At 38.5% G+C, this 23,552-nt stretch overlaps 1 protein-coding gene across 11 annotated transcripts in view; it reads left to right on the plus strand.

Annotated features, from left to right (window-relative positions):
• The window catches only part of FAM204A (family with sequence similarity 204 member A), a 246,726-nt gene that overhangs the window by 5,313 nt on the left and 217,861 nt on the right, over positions 1–23,552 (plus strand). For 8 of the 11 annotated variants that reach the window (XM_067024559.1, XM_067024564.1, XM_067024563.1 and 5 more), the window contains exons 2-6: positions 882–1,123; positions 1,672–1,759; positions 1,891–1,921; positions 2,111–2,210; positions 11,936–12,025. In XM_067024559.1, the coding sequence (XP_066880660.1) occupies positions 890–1,123; positions 1,672–1,759; positions 1,891–1,921; positions 2,111–2,210; positions 11,936–12,025 (543 nt within the window). In that variant the 5' untranslated portion in view covers positions 882–889. The remainder of the gene's footprint in view (positions 1–881; positions 1,124–1,671; positions 1,760–1,890; positions 1,922–2,110; positions 2,211–11,935; positions 12,026–23,552) is intronic. The other 3 variants (XM_067024560.1, XM_059052490.2, XM_067024562.1) reach the window with 1 other exon arrangement.

A 23,552-nucleotide genomic window follows, 5' to 3' on the forward strand; every position in this document is an offset into this window, starting at 1 on the left:
CTCTTGAATGAACTGGTTTTGGCTCATTACATATGCTAAAATAGACTGTGTCATGGAGATTAATAGTGAAAATGTACTCAATTATAATTTTAGCAAATGATTACAAACTCAATTTTTAAAAATCATTTTTATTAGACTTAGCAATAGTTAATGGTTCTCTCTACCAATGGGCTGTATAACTAATGATAAGAATTACCCTGAACTTTATCTTGTTTCCCAAATACAGTATTATTTTAAAAAGCTGTATGTTTTTGTTAAATTGTTAGGATTATACTCCATTTAGTATTACTTTAGCAAGCAGTATAAAATGTAAAACTAGGACATCCTTTTTACCACCATACTTTTCTCAGACTACCTGCATAGCTTAAAATTTTTCCTTTGAGTAATACTTTCCCTACTCTGTAGGTAATAAGTCCCCTGAAGTTTTGTACGTTCAAATACAGGCGAAACATCCAATTTTATTTTCTTCTCTAACTGTTACAGCTTGAAATATAGTATTATAATTCTTAAGTTACCTGTGGTGTATATTGTTAGGCTCTTAACATTCTTGAGCAGTGAATGGTTTTACTGAATTTCCTCTTTTCTTTGGACAAGATTATCCATATATTAGAGAATCGAGGTTCTGTTGTTGTTGTCATTCATCTGTAGGTGTGTCTTGCAACAAACTTGCTGAAAATACACTTTTAAAAAATTTATACAAGCGGAATATTTAAATTATCTTAATATGGAGGGTACATCCCACTTTATACCAATTTTTTAAAAAAGTTGAGACTTTTCCCAAACCATTGGTATAATTATTAGGTTCCTGGGGTATCTTTTAATGGTTTTAAAATTCCTTCCATGTCTACTTTATATGTCTTAATTCATTTTTTTCCCTTTAGCAGAAAAGATGTGGAGTGGGCTGCTACCTCCTGGCCTAAATGAAAGTGATGTTGAGTTGAATTCTGATGATGAAGCCACAGTAGAGAGCTCTGAACTTAACTTACAGGAAGGTAAAGAAGATGGGACCATTACAAACACAGAGGTCTCGGATATCCCTACAGATGGACCAAAAACTGAAGCAGAGGCAAATGTAAATGCATATGAAGAGTGTCCCTCTGGAATTCCCATAAATATGTGGAATGTAGGTTTTCTCTGATGTGTACTTACTAAAACCTGTACCTGTGTGTTCGTGCATGGTCCTGTGCGTGTCTCTGCCGTGGTCAGAATGTATATGTTCTTGGGAGGTAAATGGGTAGGGAAGATTGACTCAGAATAATTTTATTACTCTGTGGGTCTGTGGCCAATTCACTGGCCACTCAGATACTTATGTTCATTTTTGTTTTGTTTTTCATAAAAAGAGGAAGGAAAAAAAACCAGTTAGTAGGATTAGCTACTTGGCCTAACATAATACATGAGGAGTTTCAGTCTTCATCTCTTTGTTGTCTATGAGCCATTGAGTTTTACCCTCAGATTATCAGATTGACTTATTTGGAAATAAATGAAGATAAAAACTCAGGTTGTGAATCTCAGACAATAGAGTATCTCAAGAAGAACTGAACTAGTTTCATTAAATTTGTATTTTTATAAATGTTATAGTTTTTTATTACTGAACATGTTATTTTTCAGATGTATGCTTTGCTTCAAAACATATTTGCTTCTCTTTCTTTTTTTTTTTTTACTTTTATGTAGAAATTTCAAGAACTGCATACAAAACATTCTGCACAGAAAACCTCAACTTCAAGATCCAGAAAGAAAAAAAGAAAGCGCTCCAGAAAAGGTGTTTTAATTTAGGTTAATTGTCAATAGTGCTAATATTAAATTGTGGCCAATTGAGCTCAACAATTTTTAATAACCATAATTTTGAAATAACCGAATACTTAGGTATTGACACTGTGAATTCTTTTTCAGGTAAATTGAAGAATGAAGAAGAATCTCAAAGGTAGGTGGAATTTAAAATATCTGTCTGTCCTAGATAGTATTGTAGAACTTGTACAAGTAGTTGAACTACTTACCTCTGAAACATAAGAACTAGTAGATGTAATATAATTGTAGTAACCAATTAAAAACAGTAAATGTAAAAATGAGTACATTTTGTGTAGAACATAAGTTATTGTCTCTCTTCTTACAGTGAACAGTCCTCAAGTGAAACCCAGTGGAAGGAGCTTACTCAGTATTTTGGAGTCAACGATAGGTTTGACCCCCCTGTTAAAAGGAAAAAAATTGAAAAGGTAAGATCTTTTTTATTGCATCTTATATTAGCCAGTGGAAAATATTTGTAATTAACCTTGCCTAAGGTGTTTCTCCTCATTAATTCATTCAGTGAAGAAGTTAATGTGTGCTAGATAAACAAGTAAATATATAGTTACAAATTGTTAAAAAAAGCTGTTAAGAAAGAAACGAACAGGGTATTGTGAAGAAGTTAAAATGGAAGCCCCACTTTAGCTGAGTGGTCAGGGAAGGCCTTTCTTAGAGGGTGCCGTCTCGCTAAGACCGAAGGATGGGAAGGAACCATCTGTAGAAGGAATGCTAGTGTAGAGGTGATAACCTGGGTATAAAGATCCTAGGGGTGGAAGAGTCATTGTAGAACATTTGAGTTGCCGTAAGAAGATCAGCCTGGCTGGATGGGGTCAGTGAGGAGGAGGGTGGGTGGCCCAAGGTAAGATTGGAGAGGCAGGCAGGCAGGGACCAAACTCTGTAGGACCTTAGAGGACAAGGTAAGGAATTGGGTTTTAGTCACAATGCAGTTGAGAGCCGTTCAAGGGTTTTAAGTTAAGGGAGTGATGCGATCTAAGTTATGTTTGAAAAGATTGCATCTTACGTGGAAGATGGACCTTGGGGCGGCAAAAGCAGATGAGAAGAGGACAGTTAAGAGACTCTTCTAGGCATGCGATGGTGGCGGCTTGAACAAGAATGGTGCTGCTGCTGAAGATAGAAAAGTGGATAGAGTTGAGGTACACTGTAGAAGTAGGATCAACAGTATTTGCCTCCTGATTGCTTATGAGGTGGTGGGGAGATTTAGGTTTATGAGGACAGGGAGAGAACCATTCAGGGTGTTACTTAAGCAATGGTGTGAATAGCCATGTGAATTACAAAGATGGGAAAGCTTTGGAGGGGAGAAGATTTAGAGTGGGGTCTCTCCAAAGTTAATTCTGGGGCATGGGTAATATCAGCAAGCAGGAATAGAGTAGACTGTTGGTAAAATGAGGCAGGAGCTTCGAGGAGAGTCTGAGCTTGAGATGCATGCTTGGTAGTTGTCAGTCTATACATGGTGTTAATATTTAGTAGAGGCTTGAATGAATGAATAACTTATACATTCACATAGGAGAATGTTGACAGACTCCAGGAGCATGAAAATTGAGCTCTGGGCCATAGGGATAGAGGCACAGAGGCCTGCTGGTTGAAGCCCAAGGATATTGTGTCCTGCATGTATAGACAGGATCATTGCTGTGTACTCTACTGTGTATAGAGATGATTACCATTTTCTGGTTAATCAGTGTTTCTTATGAAAAACTTCTGATTTTTAAACCCGTCATTGGGTGCAATTGCCTCATTGAGGGCACATGCATTAAGAAACGGACACAACAGAGTTTTACATGCGAACCTTTTGATTCCAAGTTTGCCAAGAATTTCTGTCACCTAATCCCTAGAACACTGGGGGATTGGAACCAGGATCACCTTCTGCTGCAAATAATTAGAGCTATCGAGCAATCGCCTTTTTCCAAATGTTCAAGCAGGTGCAGAAATGCTAAATTTCTTAAAAAGAAAGGGCACTGGTAGAGGTGAAACTAAAACCCAGGCTTTACTGCACCATTCTCAGTTCTCCAGCTTCACTGCCCAAGGGGCTGGTAAGCATTTTCAAGTGTGATTGCTGTGCTCTTGACTCCTGTGATTCTGGGCTGGGAGGAGGGATCTTGTGAGGAGGATGCTCTTGCCTGCACCAGACCTGTTCCACAGCCTGAGGGGGGAGGCTTCTGCTGATGGCGGTGCTCCACGGACCATTTCTGGCCCACCTGCTTTAGAGTCGCAACCTCTGACTGGATTGTTCTTTTGAGGGAAGAAATGGTTAAATGTTGGTTCTCATAGGAAATATTTTTTAAAGTTTTATTTGTGAATTAGGTGGTCTTTGATCCTCAACTGTTTACAGTGTTTGTTGTGTTTTCTCATAACTGTATGGACTTTAGCATGTCTGAATTGTTTCTTAGTGAAGTTAAAGCTATGAAATTCAGATTTTAGCCTTTCTAAAAAGTAGAAATTTTGAAGGCATTTTTTTTACAATCTATCTGTATTAGAATATTTTTATTTCCCTACATATATGAAATTGTACCTTCTTGATACTGGCAAGATAAGGCCAACTTATTCTTTGTCTAAAATTTGGAATTTGTGAAGAGTAACTTTAATCAAGGATACTGGGATTCTATGTGCAAAATCTTTTAAACAATTCAGTTTTAGGAACTAGTGTTCAGTTTCTCATTGTACATTAGACAAATTCTAGAAAGAATTATAAGTCAAATATTTTACAAAGGAATTTCTGTTCAAGTAGGAAGACCGCTCTAAATCCTTTTATAATCACCTATTGATCTGTTTTATAAGTTTGGCTCTCCCTAATGGTAGGCATTCCTCTGTATGAATGACATCTGCCTAAGAAAGTCATGGCATAACCCAGACAAGGAAACTGACCCTGGCCAGGCTTGTATCTGCCCGGGATGTTGCCAGCACTTAATATTCTCTAAGTAAGTGCAAGCATAAGAGGAAAGGAAGGATTGGGTGAAGCCGGATTATCTCATATTCTCTTGGTAGTTCAGCTTAATTGCATGCCAGCAGGTTCACACTCATTCTTTGGTTTGGGATCACTGTTTCGCATGCGCCCCTTTTGCTGTCATGCTAAAGTCTCTACTGTGAATCCAATAGAGTAAATAGACATTAAAGAATGTCTACACTGGGGGCACCAAGATAAATGCTAAGAATAAATGTAAGTTCAGCAGATAATAGCACTGCCCAAGAAATCTAGAGAGGATCATGAAAATCCATGATGCAGTATGGACAAAACTAGCATGGATTTCTAGTCCATTATTTTACTTCTCTGGAGCAGAGGCTGATCTGTTCCCATATCTCAGAGACCCTTTCTAGTCTCTTTTCACTCAATCACTCAACTCTCAAGAATGGTAAAACAAAACAGACTTCTTACATCTATTGTGTAGTCCTTTTTCTTGTTTATTCTTTTCCTTCTTTTCCCCTCCCCTCCCCTCCCCTCCCCTCCCCTCCTCTCCCCTCCCCTCTTTCTCTCTTTCTTTCTTTCCTCACTGCCAAGCCAAAACTGTTGCTCAGCCGAGGATGTGTATTTACAACACTGCTGTTGCCTGCTTCCCTGACAGTGCAGAGACTTACATTTTTAAAATGTAATCTTCCTAATATCCAAAGCTGTTTTAAAGTGTTCTTTTATTAAATACAGCTATAATTGTGTTTCTGGCAGCAGTTCTGGCACTTATCAATAATTCTGTAATCATAACAATTATTTTGTGTCTATGTGGGAATTTCTTTAGAATAAATTTTACTCATTAATTTCATTATAAATGTCTCAAGTATTCTTTAGTTGAATCAATTTGATTAGTCAGCAGTCATTTTTGAAAGTAGTTTTATGTATACTTAACGGATACTTTTTGGCAAGAAAAACCAGAGGTACTTTTAATAATTTTGAGAGTAACTGCCCAATGTCTTTGATAATTTTTAGTTGTTTTTGATAATTTTTAGTTGTTTATGAGAGGAAGCTGCTATTGTATAGTATGGCTTTTTTCAAACTTATTTTTTTAGCAGAATACTCTTTCTTACTAGCATCTTACACGGAGCGCCAATACAAAGATCACAGGCTGGTTGCCTCGAGTGGGCGGGTGTCGGGTGGGTAGGGTGGATGGTGGGGTGTAGAGGTACCATGTTGTTCCCCTGGGATCAGGTCCAAACCATTCTCTCGTCATCCTTATGTGATCCCCGTCGGGTGGGGAGTATGGCCAGTATTATTCTCACAGTACAGATGAAGAACCTGAAGGCTTAGCATGATTTGTCTAAGAAAACAGAGCAGGTCGAAAAGTAAAATAGTCCCAAATCTAGATTTTTCTGAAGTAACAGTCCAACTTAGTTTTTTCACTTACCTGATTCAAATAATTTAGGTAGGCGTGATTTTTATGTAAAAGTAGTAGCACTTAATTCTTAGTTCTTTTTTTCTTCCTCCTTTATGGAGAGATTACCTAATTTTTTTCCCTAAGTATTTAGGTCTAATCCTAGAACAGCAAACTTGAGTGGACACTTCATTTGTATTAAGGTTTGAAAATTGAATATATTATCTGAATAAATATTTAGTAGCAAAATTTCTGTAGAAATATATTGTTACAGTTTGACTTGAAGAGCTTTAATCGGTATGTTAAAAGAGATTTTACTACACACATATGGATGGTTAGTCCGTAATGTTAAACCTAATACCCCTGAATTTCTTAGATATTTATAGTACTGCCTTGACATCTGCTACAAAACTGTTAATTAGAGCTTACTTACTGCCTCATGGGAACCTGTCAGACACTGGCCTTAGATGATTTTCCATCTGGGATCAAATTGCCATCCCTAAGTTTGTCTGTATTGAGGTGTATCTTAAGCTAAATTTTGATTCCTGCCAGAAGGCGTCTTGGGAGCATGCTGAGGCCCTGCCGAGTCTCAGCAGTGCTTCTGTGCTCCCTGCCACTCCTGTGGTGTGAAAGGTGCCCTAGATAATTCCAATAAAGGTTACTCTGGGCTCCAACTTAAGACTTTTAGAAAGCTTTAATACTCAAATCTTATTTCATGAGACTACTTACTGACTCAAAGTTGAAATCTTGGGTCTTATACTTGGGTCTGAGCCCTTGACAAACTATAATGAGGTCTGTAGTAATATAGAGTTGAACCTTCTTTTTGTTTTAATGGTATCCTGATAGATATAATGTAAATAGCTTATTTATTGAATGACTTCTATGATCTAAAAACTTTGCTAGGTATTTTACTTTTTTTTTTTTTTTTTTTTACCTTTACCATAACTTTGCAAAGAATGTGGCATTATTCTCATTTTACAGGTGAGATAACTGCAACCTTATAGAGGTTTAGGAATAAAACCCAGGGTTTCTTGGCCAGTAAGTAGAGGAGCTATAATTTGAACCCAGGTCCGACCTCAACAACCATGTTCTTTGTAAACTGTTACTAATTTTTGGTCTTAAGGTGATGGACATGTTTTACCTCAGGGTTTGTTTTGTTTTTTTAACATGAGCATTTTGAAAATATTTGGAATGTTAGTATCTTCTTAGAGAAGCAGAGAGTTTGGGTGTGCATATGTAACCAGAAATTTTTCAGAGCCAAAAAGAACTATTATATTTTACTTAAATAAATTGCTAAACAAAAAAAAGAAAGAAAGAAAGAAAAAAGAAAAGGGAGGAAAAAAGAAACAGTCATGCGTGGCAAAACTTTGTTGAAATAAAAAAAAAACTTCCAAAAGAGCTAAAAACAAAGTTGACCATGTAAGTGGAATTCTCGGATTTTATTTCTAGGAGAGAATTTTGGTCATCCAAGCTGATTCTCTCATTTTCTTTAAAGAAACTGAGGCTTATGAGTTAAGTACCTCCTTTACCTGGTGCTGTGACTGTGTCCTCTGACTCCTGGTCCAGCACTCTTTCCACTCTTAGATGCTGCTTGGGATGGCTGGGGGAATGGGAGTTAGTTGATGGTGGAGAGAGGGATTTGTAATTTTAGCTAATTTATTTTTAAGTGAAAATTATACCTGTCATCCCAGCAGTTCATATAAGTTTCCAGAAAAGGGGAATGTTCTTGTTTTCCACTTTGTGACATTAACTGTAAGCTGTGGCTCTGCGGTAACCAAAGGGAGTTAAGCTAGCCGGTTGATGCAGCAAAATGCCTTGCTAAATAAGCAGACCACTGGTTTAATTCCTGGGCATTGGTGGTAAAAAGAGATCTGCATTATCCTAGGGCCTAGAGTAAAGGCGTACAGCACCCAGGTCTTACATAATCTCAGGAAGCCTAAGTAATTAGAGGGAAACAAACAGAGCTATTTTGTGGAATAAGCAGGATAGACTTGAGAATGGATGCTGTTAGGTTGCTGAGCTGAAAGTGCTGGAGAGAGACGTGGCGTGCAGGCACAGCAGCAAGCGGGGAGCAGTTAGGTACTGGGCGTCGGGGAGGGTGCAGTGGGGTCAGCGGGTGTATAGGCATGAGGGAACCTGCAGAGATGGAGAAGGTAACATTTGACATGAGACTTACAAGGGTGGTTAAGATTTTTCAGAGAGAAACACATCCAGAGGCACAGGGAGTATGAAGAGGCTGGTAAATGTGGCCAGAGAACAGGAAGTACAGCCTTGCCCAAGCTGGGGCTGAGAAAGCATTTGGGGACCCTGTTGTGAAGGGATTTGGGTGCTATTCAAAACGAGGAAAGAAGTGATAGTGTTTGGAGCTGGGTAATGACATGGGATCTGCTTTAGGAAAACAGAAGACTAGTTTGACGAGGGTTTACAGCTTACAAACAAGAGATGATGAGGCCCTCAGGAAGCGCAGCAGGGAGACATGAGAAACGCTACAAAAACAGGGTGAACATGGGTGCCAGGGAGCGGAGGCATTGCATATAACGGAGGATCCTATCCGGGGTGACTAAGCGGGTGGTCACCTCTGAAGGAGAGTCAGGGCAGGAACCGACGAGCTTGCTTTTCCTCGTTGAAGTCCCCGCCTCTGCAAGGCCTTCGGTATGCAGATAACTAGCAAGTAGCTGGAGACACAGGTCTTACTTAGCACAGCGGAGCGTTCAGGTGTTTTGAATCATTCAGAGATACAAAGCAGCTCATAAGAAATAATTGAAGCCCTAGGATCGAGTATAACACTGAGGAGAGGGAAGAGCAAGAAGAAAAGGGGGCCGGTCACAGAGCCTTGAGGACCACTGTAATTAGGGGACAACAGGAGGAGATAAGGGGCATCAGAGGAGAGTTAAGATCGACATTTGGGGAGGTAGTTTTAAGAATGAGGATGTAGTTGACATAAGAGACGATGGGAGGACAAGTGGTACCCTTTATGACTGTAGAGGGAGCAGTTTGAGAGGAGTGATGAGGACGGAAGGAAGAGAGAGGAGTGGGAGACGACGCGGGACAGCTGACACGCTGCTCTCGCGAGAGGTGAAGTGCCGACACAGAGGAAATGAGCTTGCGGGAGGTGAGCTGTGTCATCTCATCCAGCCCCCGGTCCAGACTCGGGGGGACAAGCTTATTTATAGGATGAGAGAAAGATGGAGGAGAGAGAGAGAGAGAGCGAGGAGAAAAGTTAAAGAGAAGGGTTCTGGGTAGCATGTAAGCAGGTGGAATTATGACGAGCACAGGAGGGGGAATGAGTCTTGGGAAGAGAGGTGCTGCTTTCTTGGAGGCACTAAGGGTGGAAGAACAGAGTGAGGGAGAAGCGGGTGAGAGGAAGATGATAGAAAGGACATGCGCACCCTTGGTTATCCTCCTCCCTCTCTCCCACCACCTCAGCCTCTCATGAAGCAGGGGTAGAGTTACAATCTGCTGACAAGGAAGGAGGTAGCGTTGAGGGTATTTGGAAAAATGAAAAAGACGTGCAACAGCTGCTTAAAGGAGTGTGGGAACTTTCAAGGGCAGAATTGAGAGCCCACCCAGCTGAGTTTGAAAAAGAGCATCTAGGAAAGCCAGTGAATTGAGCCATTTGATTTTCTCTGACATTGCCGGGACACCCAGATGTTAAAGTAGTGGAAACAAGTGGTTGGGAACAACCGAAACAAGATGCGATGTTGGAGAAAGTTGCTTAGTTGCCGAAGGTACTGCTTAGGTCAGTGGTTCTCAAACTTCAGCCTGGTTAGAATCAATGAATTTCTGAGCCCCAACCCCAGGGTTTCTGATTCAAATTTGCATTTTTAACAAGTTCTCAAGTAGTGCTGATGCTGCTGGTCCAGACTCAGACTTTGAGAACTTTTGGCCTAGAGTCTAGTTTGAAAAGGTTAATCGTGGGTTGCAGGCCAGAGAGGCAGGGTAGGAGACTCCAGGAAGGGGCTGAAGGACTGTGAGAATACATACGATGGTGGCAGAGTATGGGGTTCCAAATGAGGGCAAGGCAGGTTCACTGGCTCTGAGGACTGGGGGTAAGTGGAAGGACAGAATCTTGTGTTTAGAGAGAATCCTAGATTGTAAAGCTCTTACATGGCCTAGAGCAAGCGTATTCAAAGTATTGGGCTTCCAGGAAATAAAGAACTTGTGCCTGAGTGTAACTCAGTGTACTACCTCCTCCTTTGAGAAAGTCTTGTCCCCATCGCATCCCCTTCCTCCCCTAAAAAAAGTCAGCTAGACAGACCTGTGCGTAGTCATGTAATTGATTTGCATACTGGCACAAGCTCAGTTCCTAGACTGACATCACTCGCGGACCTGAACTGGTACACAGACCGCACTTGGAGAATCCCTGGCCTTGAGTATAGATTCTGGGGTGGGGTGTTATTTAGCAGGCCCTGAAACTGAAGGATGTTGGAAGAGTGAGTCCAGGATGTTGTTTGGACTATCGGGAGAAGAATTCTGCAGAAGTACAAAAGAGAGAAGTTTCTGGAGACTGGTGGATGATCGCAGGACCAGAATGGGAAAAGGACGGTAGAGCAGCATGGCCTGGGCTCTGAGGCTCTGAGAGGCTATTGAATGCCAGTCTCAGGCTCCAGTCGGGAGCAAGTAAAAGAAGCCTAGTCATCCTCCAGGCCCTTGGGTTGTCGAATGAGGGATCGTGAGAAGGAACAGTCTTCACTTTAACACAGACATCAGTGGCAACCTTGCTGATCTTTGTTTCCGTAATCGTTTTAGGCAGATTCTGTGTGGGCATTTAAAAAATCTTGTTTCAATAAAGGCTACATGGGAGCAAAGTTTCCCTTAGTTGACTGGTATAATCAAGCAGTACACTGCTGGAAGAGACATTCCCTGGGCTTCTTTTATTAGGCTAAGGAGGGAGAAGTCCATTAACGGAAAACGTGGAAGATACACTAGATAAGCCATTGTTGGGGTAAAATTTTCTTCTAAGAAGCATATATTAGACTATTTTAAAAAAATTATATTTTCTTTAGTAACTATTTCCATAAGCTGAAACTCAGTTATTTAACTCTAAGAAGCATCTTTCCATAAAGTATGATGTATCCTACACAGTCTGTTTGGTGATCCCATGAAAATTTTAATTGTGATTTCGTGAAGTATCTTCAACTAGTAAATAACATTTCCATAGGACAGTAGAATCATTCTTATATATAACTTTCTTCCCATGTTTAATATCCAACTTAACACCCATCCCATCGTCAGAGACTAGGAGGGGCTGTTGAACGAAGGTCTCAAGTTACAGGAATAGGCCGTAGTGAAAAGAGGCAGAGGAAAATGGTGGTTTAGAATACAGGCTCTGGGCAAACCTAGATTCATGTGATGGTGGCTTTAACATTTACAGACCCTGTGACCTTGGCCAAATTAGTGACTCTAAGCTTCTGTTTCCTCATGTTCAAAACAGGATAACGGTATAACTTCATTGAGTTGTTATGTGGATTAAATGAGCTTTCTTATAGTACTAAGCACAGGGTGTACCACATAATAAGCATGCCATAATTTCTAACTTATTATCATTCGCATTATATTGTTACTAAGGGAAAGCGTAGTCCTTAGGGTCACAGAAGTTTGGATTTGCATCTCCTTTTTTCTTAGTTCAAGAAGTGATCTGACCCTTGGCTGAGTCATTCAGTACCTCTGAACCACCTTCTCATCAGTAAATGGGAGTGGTACCAACTACCGTATACGATCATCGTGAAAATTAAATAGTCTACGTACGTAATGTGTTTGGTGTGGTCCTGTGACATAGTCTTTGCTAGCAAATGTTTGCCTTTCTTTCTTGCCTCTAAGTGTTAGGTTTCTTTTCTTTCTAGTCGGGCCTCGAGAAGAGCATAGACCAGGCTGTGGAAGAGTGGAACATTGAGAAGGCTGAGGAACTCAGCAATCAACTAGCTACTCGAGAGGTGAGTCAGCCCAGCTGATGGCACTCTTCTGTGCTTCCGGATCTTCTAAAATGAGCACATGTGCTTTCTGTGATCGTGAGTAAGTTCAGTATTCAAATAGTTGACCTAAGATTTTCCTTTCTGTCCGTTTTCTTCCCTCTTGAATCCACCTTTTCTTTCGAAATGCTGGGTTTTATTTTTGTCTTTAATGTTATTAAATTATTCTGATCTAAATCTTATGCTGGAAATAATCCACGATTAATATTCAACCCCTAGATTTCATCGAGTTCAGAGAGCTTTTTGCCAGTTATGATTAAAAGACTAGCTTTCTTTTTCCATTTGCATCTTTAACTCAGTTTAACTCTCCCTGAGGGCAGCTGTGTGTTCTAATGTCACATCTCTCAATGTGTTCCTAACCCTTGCTCCCCAGAATGCTTTCTTACTGCATATTCTAAGTAGTTCCCTCAACCCTAAAGAATTTTCAGCCTTTTTTTTTAAACCTATAGTCTATAGTATAAAACTAATAGGTATATTGAATATTCTTTTTCCAAGTACCAAGGCATCAGAAGGTTCTCACTTGCACCCTCTGGGAGGAATATTCCTCCCATTGGGAATGACTGCCAGGTATCATCGCTAGGTAAAGTCACACATAAAGAGCTCATAATTGGCATATGTTTTTTTTTTGTCGTTGTTTTGTAAGTCTTTTTTTGTCCTAGTTTCTAGGAAGAAAGCTCTATCAAAGCTTTCTTTTTTAATGTATCCATACCTTCTTCGCCTCATTCTTAAAGTATAACTACTCCATGGTGTTTAATTACATAGAGAACATCATTGGTCACCCGTGTAAACTCTTGGCATGTGCACTGATCTTTCTTATTCACCGGCTGGTGAACACGTTTTTTAAACTGAGACTGGTGAAATTACTATTTCAGTAAATTCCTCTATGGAAACACCACTCCACTCTTACATCCTCTGATGTCAAAACATCTACCATTGGTGCTGTTTGTTGCCTTGTTTGTTTTCTCTTTTTGGTTGCTGGACGCAAGTATCTTGTGGGATTTATGCTTTCATGTAGGGGAGAAAAGGAGATCATAAGCAAAGCTTAGGAATTCACAGGTTGTCTTTTTTTTCCCCCTAAGCCTTAAAATCAGTTGTCACATTAGATATTGATACTTCCATTTATAATGTTTGTGTATATGTATGTACATTTATTAATGGCTAATCTAAAGAAAATTAGGAAGCTGTGAGCTTGAGTTTGGGACCTAGGTAAGAAGCAGCAAAAATGGCAGTTATGTGGCCTTTCAAAAATGTGAGATTTTTAAAAAGGGTTTTTTTTTTTTTTGGTAAGATTCATTCATCCCTCCTAGCCTATGATATTCTCGTGCTTTCAGTTTGAAAATTGCTCTTTTCATCTTTAAAGTAACCATATTTTGATTTCATTGATTATAGCATTCATTGAGTATAATAGCGTTTTATTTTTCTCTTTCCAAGTAGAAAGATTCAGGTATTACATTTGAATGCAGTGAATTTGATGGTGTGTTGAATGGTACCACAAACTCAGTAGGATTTCAGTGTTAGTTGTTGGTTATTGTAGTGGCTTCTTCAGTCACTAAGTTTCCTCACATCTTTGCCTTGCTAAAGGAAGAAAGAGTAATGCAAGCCCTGGTCTATAACGTTAGAATGTGGGCTCCCCGTGATGCATCCATGGCTGGCTATTTTTCTTTTTGTCTTTTTTCTGTTTTTTAGCACCCATACCAGAGGCCAGGGGAATTCAGAGAGAAGCATTTACTTTACTGCAGGCACTGTGTTCCTTTTAGGTAAAGTTAGTAATGCTGAAATTTTAAGAGTTGAACACTTTGATTTTTTTTAAAAAAAATCTTTTATCTTGAAATAATTTCAAACTTTCAGAAAGTTGCAAAATTGGCAAAATGTTAACAGTTAACCTTTGCTTTACCATTCTTTCTAATTTATGTACCTTATTTAGATTTACCAAATATGTCACTGATTTCCTTTATAGCAAAAGAAAATTTTCTTTTTTCTGGTCATGTCTTTTTAGTCTTCTTTAATCTGGAATGTTTCCTCAGTCCGCCTTTGTTTCTCAGGACTTTAGTATTTTTGGAGAGTAGAGGCCACCTATCTTGTAGGATGCCCCTCAGTTTTTGTTTGTCTGATGCTTCCTCGTGATTAGATTCAGGTTATGCATTTTTTTGGCAGGAAGATCACAGAAATGATACTGTGTCCTCCTCAGTGCCAGATATCAGGAAGCATGTGCTATCTGTCTGTCCAATTTATTGCTTACGTTCCTTTGGTTATTTGGGTAAGGCGGTGTCTCCAGGTTTCCCCTCTATTAACGTTACTGTTTTGCCCTATATAATTAATGAGTATCTCATGGAGAGGTGGGAGATGATTTGAGACTCTGTAAATGTGCTTCTCCTCACTGTTCTTTACTTGCTAGTTTTAATAGTCACTGCTGATTGTTTTCCTGCTCAAGACAAGTGTTACAGCAAGATCTTGAAAACATTATTTGATTGTACTTTTCACCTTTACCTGGCAAATCAGATCTAAAATGTGCCTGCAGTGAGATACCGGATTCTAGAATCTTTTATGTGTCTATATTAAATCTCTCAGTAACCTGGTCAATTGGGAATTGGATATAGTTTCCCTAAGTGATGCGCTGGGAGGGCTGGGCTTGCAGTGGCCTTGTGTCCACCAGGGTTGCATGTTCACTCCCTCCTTGTCTGCCTCATCAGCGGCTACGTGTGAGCTCTCCTTTCCCAGCCGCAGGAAGCTGCTTGTCAGAGGGAACAGAAGTAGTGCCTCCGAGGCCTCAGAAATCCGTGTTTCCTTTGAGAATATTAAGTTTCTGTGTTTTGTTTTGTCAGACTGCTATTTTAGAAATGGGAATTGCATAATACTGGCTAGGTATTTTCCATTTTAAGAGTTATTTCCTGTCACACTTCATGACATATGAGATTGCTTTAGAAATTTATACTATTTTTAGCACTTGTTAGGATACTCAACATTTTTCCCGTGTTCTTTTTACTTCCATACAAGTGTAATGCTTTGTTCTAGTAAAAGAAATTTATTTAGTGTGGGGTTAAAGAATTCTGATTAAAAGGAAAAACAATAATTGGGGCCCTATTCTTTTACTTGTATAAGTGGAAAAACATCTGGAAAGTTTTTGCTGGTCAGACAAAGACATTGGAGAGATAATGATGCCGTGTTAATTAAACACCCGCGAAGAATAACTGAAGTAATCAAGATGGAATTCTTGAATAAATAGTTTAGTTTGAGGTTTAGTTTCTCATGTTTATCTCCTTGGTGCGAATCACTGTGGATATGAAAGATGGGATTTTGCGAAGTAAGTAATTGTGAGTTCGGGGCAGAAACCCTTTATGAATTAAATGTATGTGTGCATGGTAGGTGTCCTTTTGGAAATCAGGTATATGGGTTTTTAATCAGTACCGTTTTCTTTTTTTTAAGAAGCAGTGACTGGGCCTTGCTGATAAAGCCTTTGCTCAGAGGCACAGACCCCAGAGTTCTTAAAGCCTTTTCCAACCATAATAAGTGAAACTAATTTTTGATGTTTAACATTTATAAGCCTGTGAAACCAATAGGGCAGCATCAGTATTGAGAAAAATGAAGCCAAGAGAAGAACCATGTCTGAGAATGGGCCTTGAAAACAGTTCCTCAAAACAGGACAAAACAAAACGGAACAAACTGGCATGCCAGAACAAAGCTGTCAGTGCACTAGCATTATGACACAGCAAGCACATACTTTTCCAGAATCATATTCCCTTAAATTAATGATGACATGAAAGATGTTTTGGGGGATGGCTCAAGTTCACATGTTGGAAACCTAGATTGTGCTGTCAAGTTTGGTTTTGCCGTGTAGTAATTTGCTTGCTTTGGGACTGTCCCTCCTGTTGATTAAATCCTTCTTTGTTGTTAACAATCTTGGAGGAGAGCTAAAGTGGAAAAGTACACTTGGGTTTGTGTCATACTGATGAAACTGTTCTAATTTGAAAACAAAAGTTCTTTTTTTAAACAGTACTATTTATGTAGATATATCATACGTGTACATTCACACGCACACATGCAAACAGGTGTTTGAGCACATTTGTAGCTTGTTAACCTCAGGCCTGCATTGGAAGAACATTCCATTCATGGATAGTGATCCTCGAAAATGCCATCCTTCGGTACTTGCCTCTTCTGGCACACCATCCTTGTTACAATCCAGATTATACCAATTTGTAGAAACCAGGAGAAACAAGTATTTCAAAATTAAGTGCTAAAGCCTAGATTTAATAAAGTGAGCTGCACTTCAGCTGAATCTCACACTTTGGAAAAAGAATTTTTCTCTAGGCATCTTCTTGTTAGCCTGCTGTAGATAAAAACCGGCTTGGGTAAGACGGGAATAAAGACACAGACCTACTAGAGAATGGACTTGAGGATATGGGGAGGGGGAAGGGTAAGCTGTGACAAAGTGAGAGAGTGGCATGGACATATATACACTACCAAACGTAAAATAGATTGCTAGTGGGAAGCAGCCGCATAGCACAGGGAGATCAGCTCGATTTTTTGTGACCACCTAGAGGGGTGGGAGGGAGAGAGAGGCAAGAGGGAAGAGATATGGGAACATGTATATGTATCACTGATTCACTTTGTTGTAAACCAGAAACTAACACACCATTGTAAAGCAATTATACTCCAATAAATATGTTAAAAACAAAAACAAACCAGCTTGATTCGGCAGTAGACAGTGAGTTTCTCCCATCGAATGAGTCACACCTACGTTAGCTAGATATATTGCTTTCAATTATAGCTGTACAATGTCAGGACAGAAATGAGCAGGGAAGGGAGGTGGCCTGTGAATTTGGTTTGTGCTTTGTATACCTCATGCCCTTAAAGGTTGCCTTTTCTGTAAGTGACTCATAGGATGGCCTTCGGCAGCACCAGCTAAACTTAATTCCTTGAAAACATCAGTACATACTTCATGTGGTAATGTTATAACCATTTCGTATAACTTAGAATAGTCATTTAAAAAAATAATTTGCAAGGTTTTAATATTCACATCTGAGATATTTGGGTTATAATCTGCTACCATCCTTGTTAAGGCCAAAATCTTTCAGTTTGGAGTAATGATATAAAATGTTTCACATTTAAGAGCTCTTTTGCTCCAACTTCTGAATGGAGGCCTAAGGCAGTGACTTCAGCCTTTAGTGCTGTTAAGTATAGTATTTATTTAGAACCTAACCAAGGTATCACAAGTATAAAATGATAAAAAAAAAAAGTATCTCACTTTGATAGTATTCTTTTTATAGATATAGATAAATATTACATTGGCAGTATGAATTAAACTGAGAATTTAATTTTAACTTTATTAAATTTATTAAATAGACTACCTAGATTTTTGGCTTCCAAACATAGGAAGACTTAATAATGTTGAAATAGTAATAGTTTGTTAATATTTAAATAACAAAGGTAGGAATGGCCTTTTTAGAAGCTAATGTTTGAATTGATTGAGTTGTATTCTTTCCTAGTTCAATACATTAAATACTCTCTAAATTTGGGCAGATTATTAATTTGTTGCCATTTAGAGCCATTTCCTAGAAAATCGGAAGGCATTCTCATTGGAGAGGGATACACACACACACACACACACACACACACACACACACACACACATTTGAGGAGATAGCGTCTGTATTTTATGTTGACATGTGAGAAGTGGTCCTTTCTCAGAAATATTTCAGATGCTACAGCACTTGGCCCTGGCATTCAGAAATTTTCCAGTACCGTTCGTTGTTCGGCTTTAGCTTCCCTGGGAGGATTCTGGCTACAATTCACCCTTTTCATTTTGGTTATTAATTTTATGTCGATGTACATGCTGTGTTGTCTGATGGAATAAGAGCTTGAATTCACTGCCACCCTCCCTCCAACAAAAAAGAAAAAAACCCTGCCCCAAGTAGTACAGTTTTGACAGATTTATCCATCAAAGTACCTGGAGCATTCTCTTATCTAGAGTTCAGAATTGAAACATTTGTTTACATTTTTGAGATAGAGATGCTGCCAAATTTGATCAGTTTGGTTACTTCTCATCAGTGCTGTTTTCAGAGCTTCGATATTTTAGGAAAGGTGTTTGCATCACATACAAAAAAAAAGGCTAAATTGACAGACATTATAGTGAAGCGAGTCTTGGGGTTCTAAACTCTTTATTCTGTATTCCAGAGAGCAAAATTATTTTCTTCCTGTTTTTGTGACTGCTTTTAGAACTATCTTAACAGCCGTGATTGCAAAGGTAAAACGATTTGTTCAGGTATGCAGCTGAACGTATATTCCAATTAGCTGTTGTAAGAATTTATCATTAGAAGCCATGACTCCAAGAAGGCTGGCAGGTACTTCCTATTTTCTTAATTATTGTGTTTTCTAGCCACTGAAGGTAAGGTAAACAAAGTAAAAATGCATTAAATAGTACTCATTTGTACATATTAATAATTTAAAATTAAACATCTCCATTTCAACATTTTATTTTTACAAAAAGGAGATTTCCTTTAATGCTAGTACCAGGGGTGTATATGAAGAATATATTATTTCATGCAAAGTCATCTAATGCCTGCAGACTCTGGCAAAATTTGTTTTATGCCCCTATTTGCAATTTTCCTATGCTGACTTCCATCCCTTACTCTTTCCTTCTTTCTTTCTTTTTCTCTTTCCAGTTAGCAGAGTGTAGGACCAGTTTCTTTGTGGTGTATTTCACTGATTAGCATTGGGAGAGAATCTAGGACACTAGGGAGAGAAAGCCCTCAAAGAACAGGCTCCTGCTAGTTGGCAATGATCAGCCACCTGGAGAAGCCGGCTACGCTCTGCCTGGCGCGGAGGGAGGGCTGTGTGCTTCCATTTAGGATCATCTAGAACTGACTCACTTTCATTAACTTTGGTCATTTCTCAGTGGTTTTTTAATTTAGATGTTCCTCTGTGTGTCATTTTGTAGTCTGTGCATAGTATGCGGGACCTTTAAATGGTGATTTTAATTCTTTGAAGCCTTGTTCTCCTTCGTTCTTAAAAGTAACTCAGTTATTTCGTATAGATGAACAATTAGCACAACGTATGGAAAATGAGCTATGCCTGTCCAGGTGAGGGAAGGCCTAGTTGAATTCCTTTACATGGAACCTAAAGATATGTTCTTTCCTATAAAAAATGGTGTGCAGCCTTGAAGTTGGAGCATTTTAGAAATGCTCCAGCTTCAAGAGAAAAATAAAAATGGTTCTGAGGCACGGGTTTTCCTCTCAGGCTTCTAGGTGTGCTTTTTAGATCTCATCGCACTGAGGACATTTTCTTTTAACCTCTGGGGTATGATTGGGTGATCACCTAGAATGGTGTTCCTTATGCTCTCTTTTAATTATGTTTATCTGTGCTTTTAACAAACCTTAAAAACAAATTTCAGATGTTACAAGTCTAATTAAAGAGACAGACAAAGCACAGTTTATACTGTAGGTTTTTTCTGCAGTTCAATTAATCAGCATGTTTTCTCTTTTAATTAAAACCATTTTAGTAAATTAAAGCCCACAGCAAAACACATATATAATTTGTTTGTAATTAGCTCTTAATTGGTGGTAGTTGAAGCTTAGCACCCATGGTTTCTTTCTTCATGATTGCCATTTTATTAGCAGCCAGTCATTAATTAATCTTTTTCTAATTAGCTTATAAAACTGTTGATGGCACATTATTGTAAATGTGATTTTAAGTTCAAAGCTTGTTAATAAGCTTTCTTACTTAGAAGAACAGAGATAAAGAAATTGCTGAAAACAGTACTACAGTTCTATAAAAAAAACTGTCTTTCTGACGGGGACTGTGTAAAGCATCTAACAGCTTATGGTTAATTTTTTAATGCTTTTTTCCCTTATGAATGGAATAAGTTGCTTGAATGTAAATGTCTCTATCCAGGAGTGATTTCAACAGTATAACATCTTTTCTCCCCACTTTGGAATACTGTAATCTACATATAATTTGAAGCCTTAATAGTCATCACTAAACCAGGTGTTATATAAACTATTCCACTACGAAATCAGAGTTGAGGATATGAAACAAAGTCTATCTTCTCATACCTTATGGACCAAATACAAAATTTTTTTTTTATAAATTGCAAGGTGAATCATATACACACACACACACACACATATATGTAACATGTCTGTACAAGTATATCTTATAATGTATTTTAAAAACAGGGTTTGTTGGGTTATGCTTTGAAATAAAAACCATTTGGATTTAACTGATAATGAAGTTGTAGGTATAAAAATAAATAATAGGTGTTTGTACAGTTGTGCACACAACATAGATGTAAGTAGTACACAAACATGCAGACCTGTGTGTGCACATTTTAAGGTGACAGTGAAATTGGGCTGTTTCCTCTAACAGAGAGAAAAAGACTTGATTTACAGTCAGTGTTTAAATGACTGGGTATGGCAGAGCTTATTTGCTGTCCTCAGAGCTTTGGCATCTCAGGTATGACCGTGGAGAGAAAGGTGCCAATCCTCGTGGAGACATCCTGAATTTACTATAGCACCTGCCGTATTAAATTGTGGTTTGAGTGAAATACATTCGCCACATCATCATCTTTATTGAAATATACTAGCGATTTCACAAAACTCCTTAACTGCATGGTGTTCTGAGCTGTTAATATTTTTGCAAAGTTTTGAAAGTTAACTAAAAAAAAAAAAAAAATAAAGCATCATCAGTCCTTGGAAGTGCTTTTTCTTCTTTGCTTTTTGAACTTTGCATGTTATTTCAACTTTGGCTATTTCTCTGCTTGTTTTTAAGAAGGCATTTTGTGATGCCATGCAGGAGACACTAGAAAGGGATAGCTGACAAGGAAAAAATTAAAAATTGGATAAAAAGTAAATGAATAATGTCATATTACCAAAAAGATGAGAGGCTAATTTGTGCCGACTTTTTGCTAATTTTGTTCAAGCCTCAAAATGAGGAGCTGTCACCCGTTCTGTGTAGCACTGATGACAGTGCCAATGATCCATGAAATAAGCTGCCGCTGGCTTTGTTCTGATAAGAATGAACAAATCTGCACAATGTTCGGCTCCCAGAATCTCATTTTCATACTTGCATGCAGGCGAAAAGAAATAAGCTGTTTGCAGGCTTGATTAATCAGACATTGGAGGGGTTTTTGTCTCTTTGATCTCTTTCGTCTCCTAGGTAACTTGCTTGACATTAATGTTGAGCTCGAGTAAAGACAATCATGAATTGTCGACCAAACTGATATAGAAATTAAAGACCTTAACACTTTAAGTGCTCCAGTAATGGTTCCGCTTTACTTCAGAAAACATCTGTTTTCATTTAATTAAAGAACAAAAGAGAATGGCATAAATATTTTTTCATAGAGACCTATTATTCCATCAAAAGTTAAAGTATGATAATTGGTATTTTTAAATAAGTGCCTTGAAAGTGTTCAGAAGGGAGGAAAACTTCATAAATCTGTTACAAGCTAGTAATTTGAAGATGAGTAAAGCATTTTATGAAATGGATAAGAAGTGTACGGTGATGCTAGGTTAAGCTGTTGGAATCAGATGCTTCAAATGATTATCGGCAAACTTTAGTAGGGCAAGGTTTAGTGAGAAAAATGAACTTTATTTTGCAAGTTTGTCTTTTAAAAATCTCTACTGTGTTACAAGATGTGCCATTATATCTATTTTACAACCCAGTATGATTTACGCATGCTAAACCTGTAAAATTGAAAGGAATTAAAAAAATGTCGCCCATGCATTTGCTTGAGGTTATGCAGACGCTTTTACAAATCTTCCAAGTGGCTGTAAAGATGAATGCCTCAGGGGTCCAGCCAGGGCCCTGCTTTTCCAACCAGCTAAAGCCCTTATCTTAAATCCAAGCAAAGTACCATTAATCTTTTTGAAAGACCTTTTATGGCTTTTAATATATCCCAAATTAGAACATTTTACACCCTTGGTTCCTGAAATATGGTGATAAAAAGCCTTTAGAGCTTAATTTTCCTTACCGTTTGCTCTGACCAATTTGCAGTTCTTTGTGATAATGTTTAGACACCTTAATTAAAATGCAGCAAAATATTGGATGTTTTATATGGAAAATGCTGATACTTTGGCTACACATACAAGAAATTCTGTATATATTTTTGTTCGGTTAAAAAAATTTCTTTCCGCATTGTGTTGCTATAGTTATCTGATGACCTGAAACCGTTTTTTAATATAAAAACCATTGACCGGGCTTTTGTGATGTTTACATTGGGCAGGAAGATGCATTTTTCTTTTTAGAGAAGCGAAAGGGGGATTCTTGTGGGCCTGTATTGTTTGTTTGTAATATGGAAACATAGCACGATATTCTTTTATCTTCTGGAACTTGGGCTGGTCATCTTGCCTGAGAAAACATGTTTCTTCTCAACTGTCTCTTCTATAGAAGATCTCATCATCCTTTCATATTTCCAAATATTTCCATTCTTTTTACTTTCTCCACAGGAATAAGTGAAACATTCATTTTAAGCATGGGAAGGACACAACATTGATAAGACGTTTCATCATCATTACAAGCTAAAAGATTCTTTCTGTAAAATGCATAGACCAGGCTTGTTGAACGTTTATCAGTTAAAGAACATTTCACTGAACCTAACCCCAGGCAAGATACAGTTAGAAAATACACCTTTCCTACAAACAGGTCTGCTTGAACGTATCGCCTACGTACCTAATCGTTTACTATATTTAATTGGTCTACAAAACGATGGAGCCCTCTCATGTAGATACATGTTTCTTACATCGTAATGAATTCTTTTTAACAAGCTTATACTATGTCTTATGTGGCATATGTGCTCTCAGTCTTTACTGTGACGCTGATTGTGCTGGGTTTGTCCTTCGTGTTGCTAGAAAACTAAAATCTTTTACATTGTAAGAGTATACGACCACGTCGAAGAGCCCCCATTTAAATCACACGACGACCGTCAACGTCCAGACGCACTGAGACGCTCTTTGGTTTGTGTATCCCCAAACCAGAAGATCCATACTGGGAAATTTCACTAAGCTAAACATGTAAGCTGCATCTTAATTTACAGCAGTTTTAGGAAATAATTTTGTCACGGGGTTACTGGTGCATGGCAAACATAGTTCAGGTCATCTTTGTTTCATGCTCAAAAGTATAGGCTCAATTTAAATATAAGATAAACTGGCTGAGCGGAACTTTTGTCAGGGGGTGATCCTGGCAAAACTATATCATATTTCAAATTTGCATATGCTATCTAAAACATAGGAATATAATTAGACGAACAAATACTGAGTTCTGTGTTTTGTCTTTGGGAGGTGGGGGACAGAGAAGAGACTAAATATCCTACATGAATGTGGAGAGACCCAGCGTACACCTTAAACCCAGGCGGCAAGCTGCATGTTACGACAGTAGACAGTTCCTTAGGTGCATTCAGTGTTCCCCTGATGTCCCCCAGCACCCCTGTGGCCAGCCGCCTCGCAGCCAGGTGGACTTGTGAGTAGTTCTGACCAGACGGCTTTGAGCAGAAGCGCTGTGT

This window comes from Kogia breviceps, chromosome 2 (assembly GCF_026419965.1).
Source record: "Kogia breviceps isolate mKogBre1 chromosome 2, mKogBre1 haplotype 1, whole genome shotgun sequence".
Taxonomy (NCBI): Eukaryota; Metazoa; Chordata; class Mammalia; order Artiodactyla; family Physeteridae; genus Kogia; species Kogia breviceps.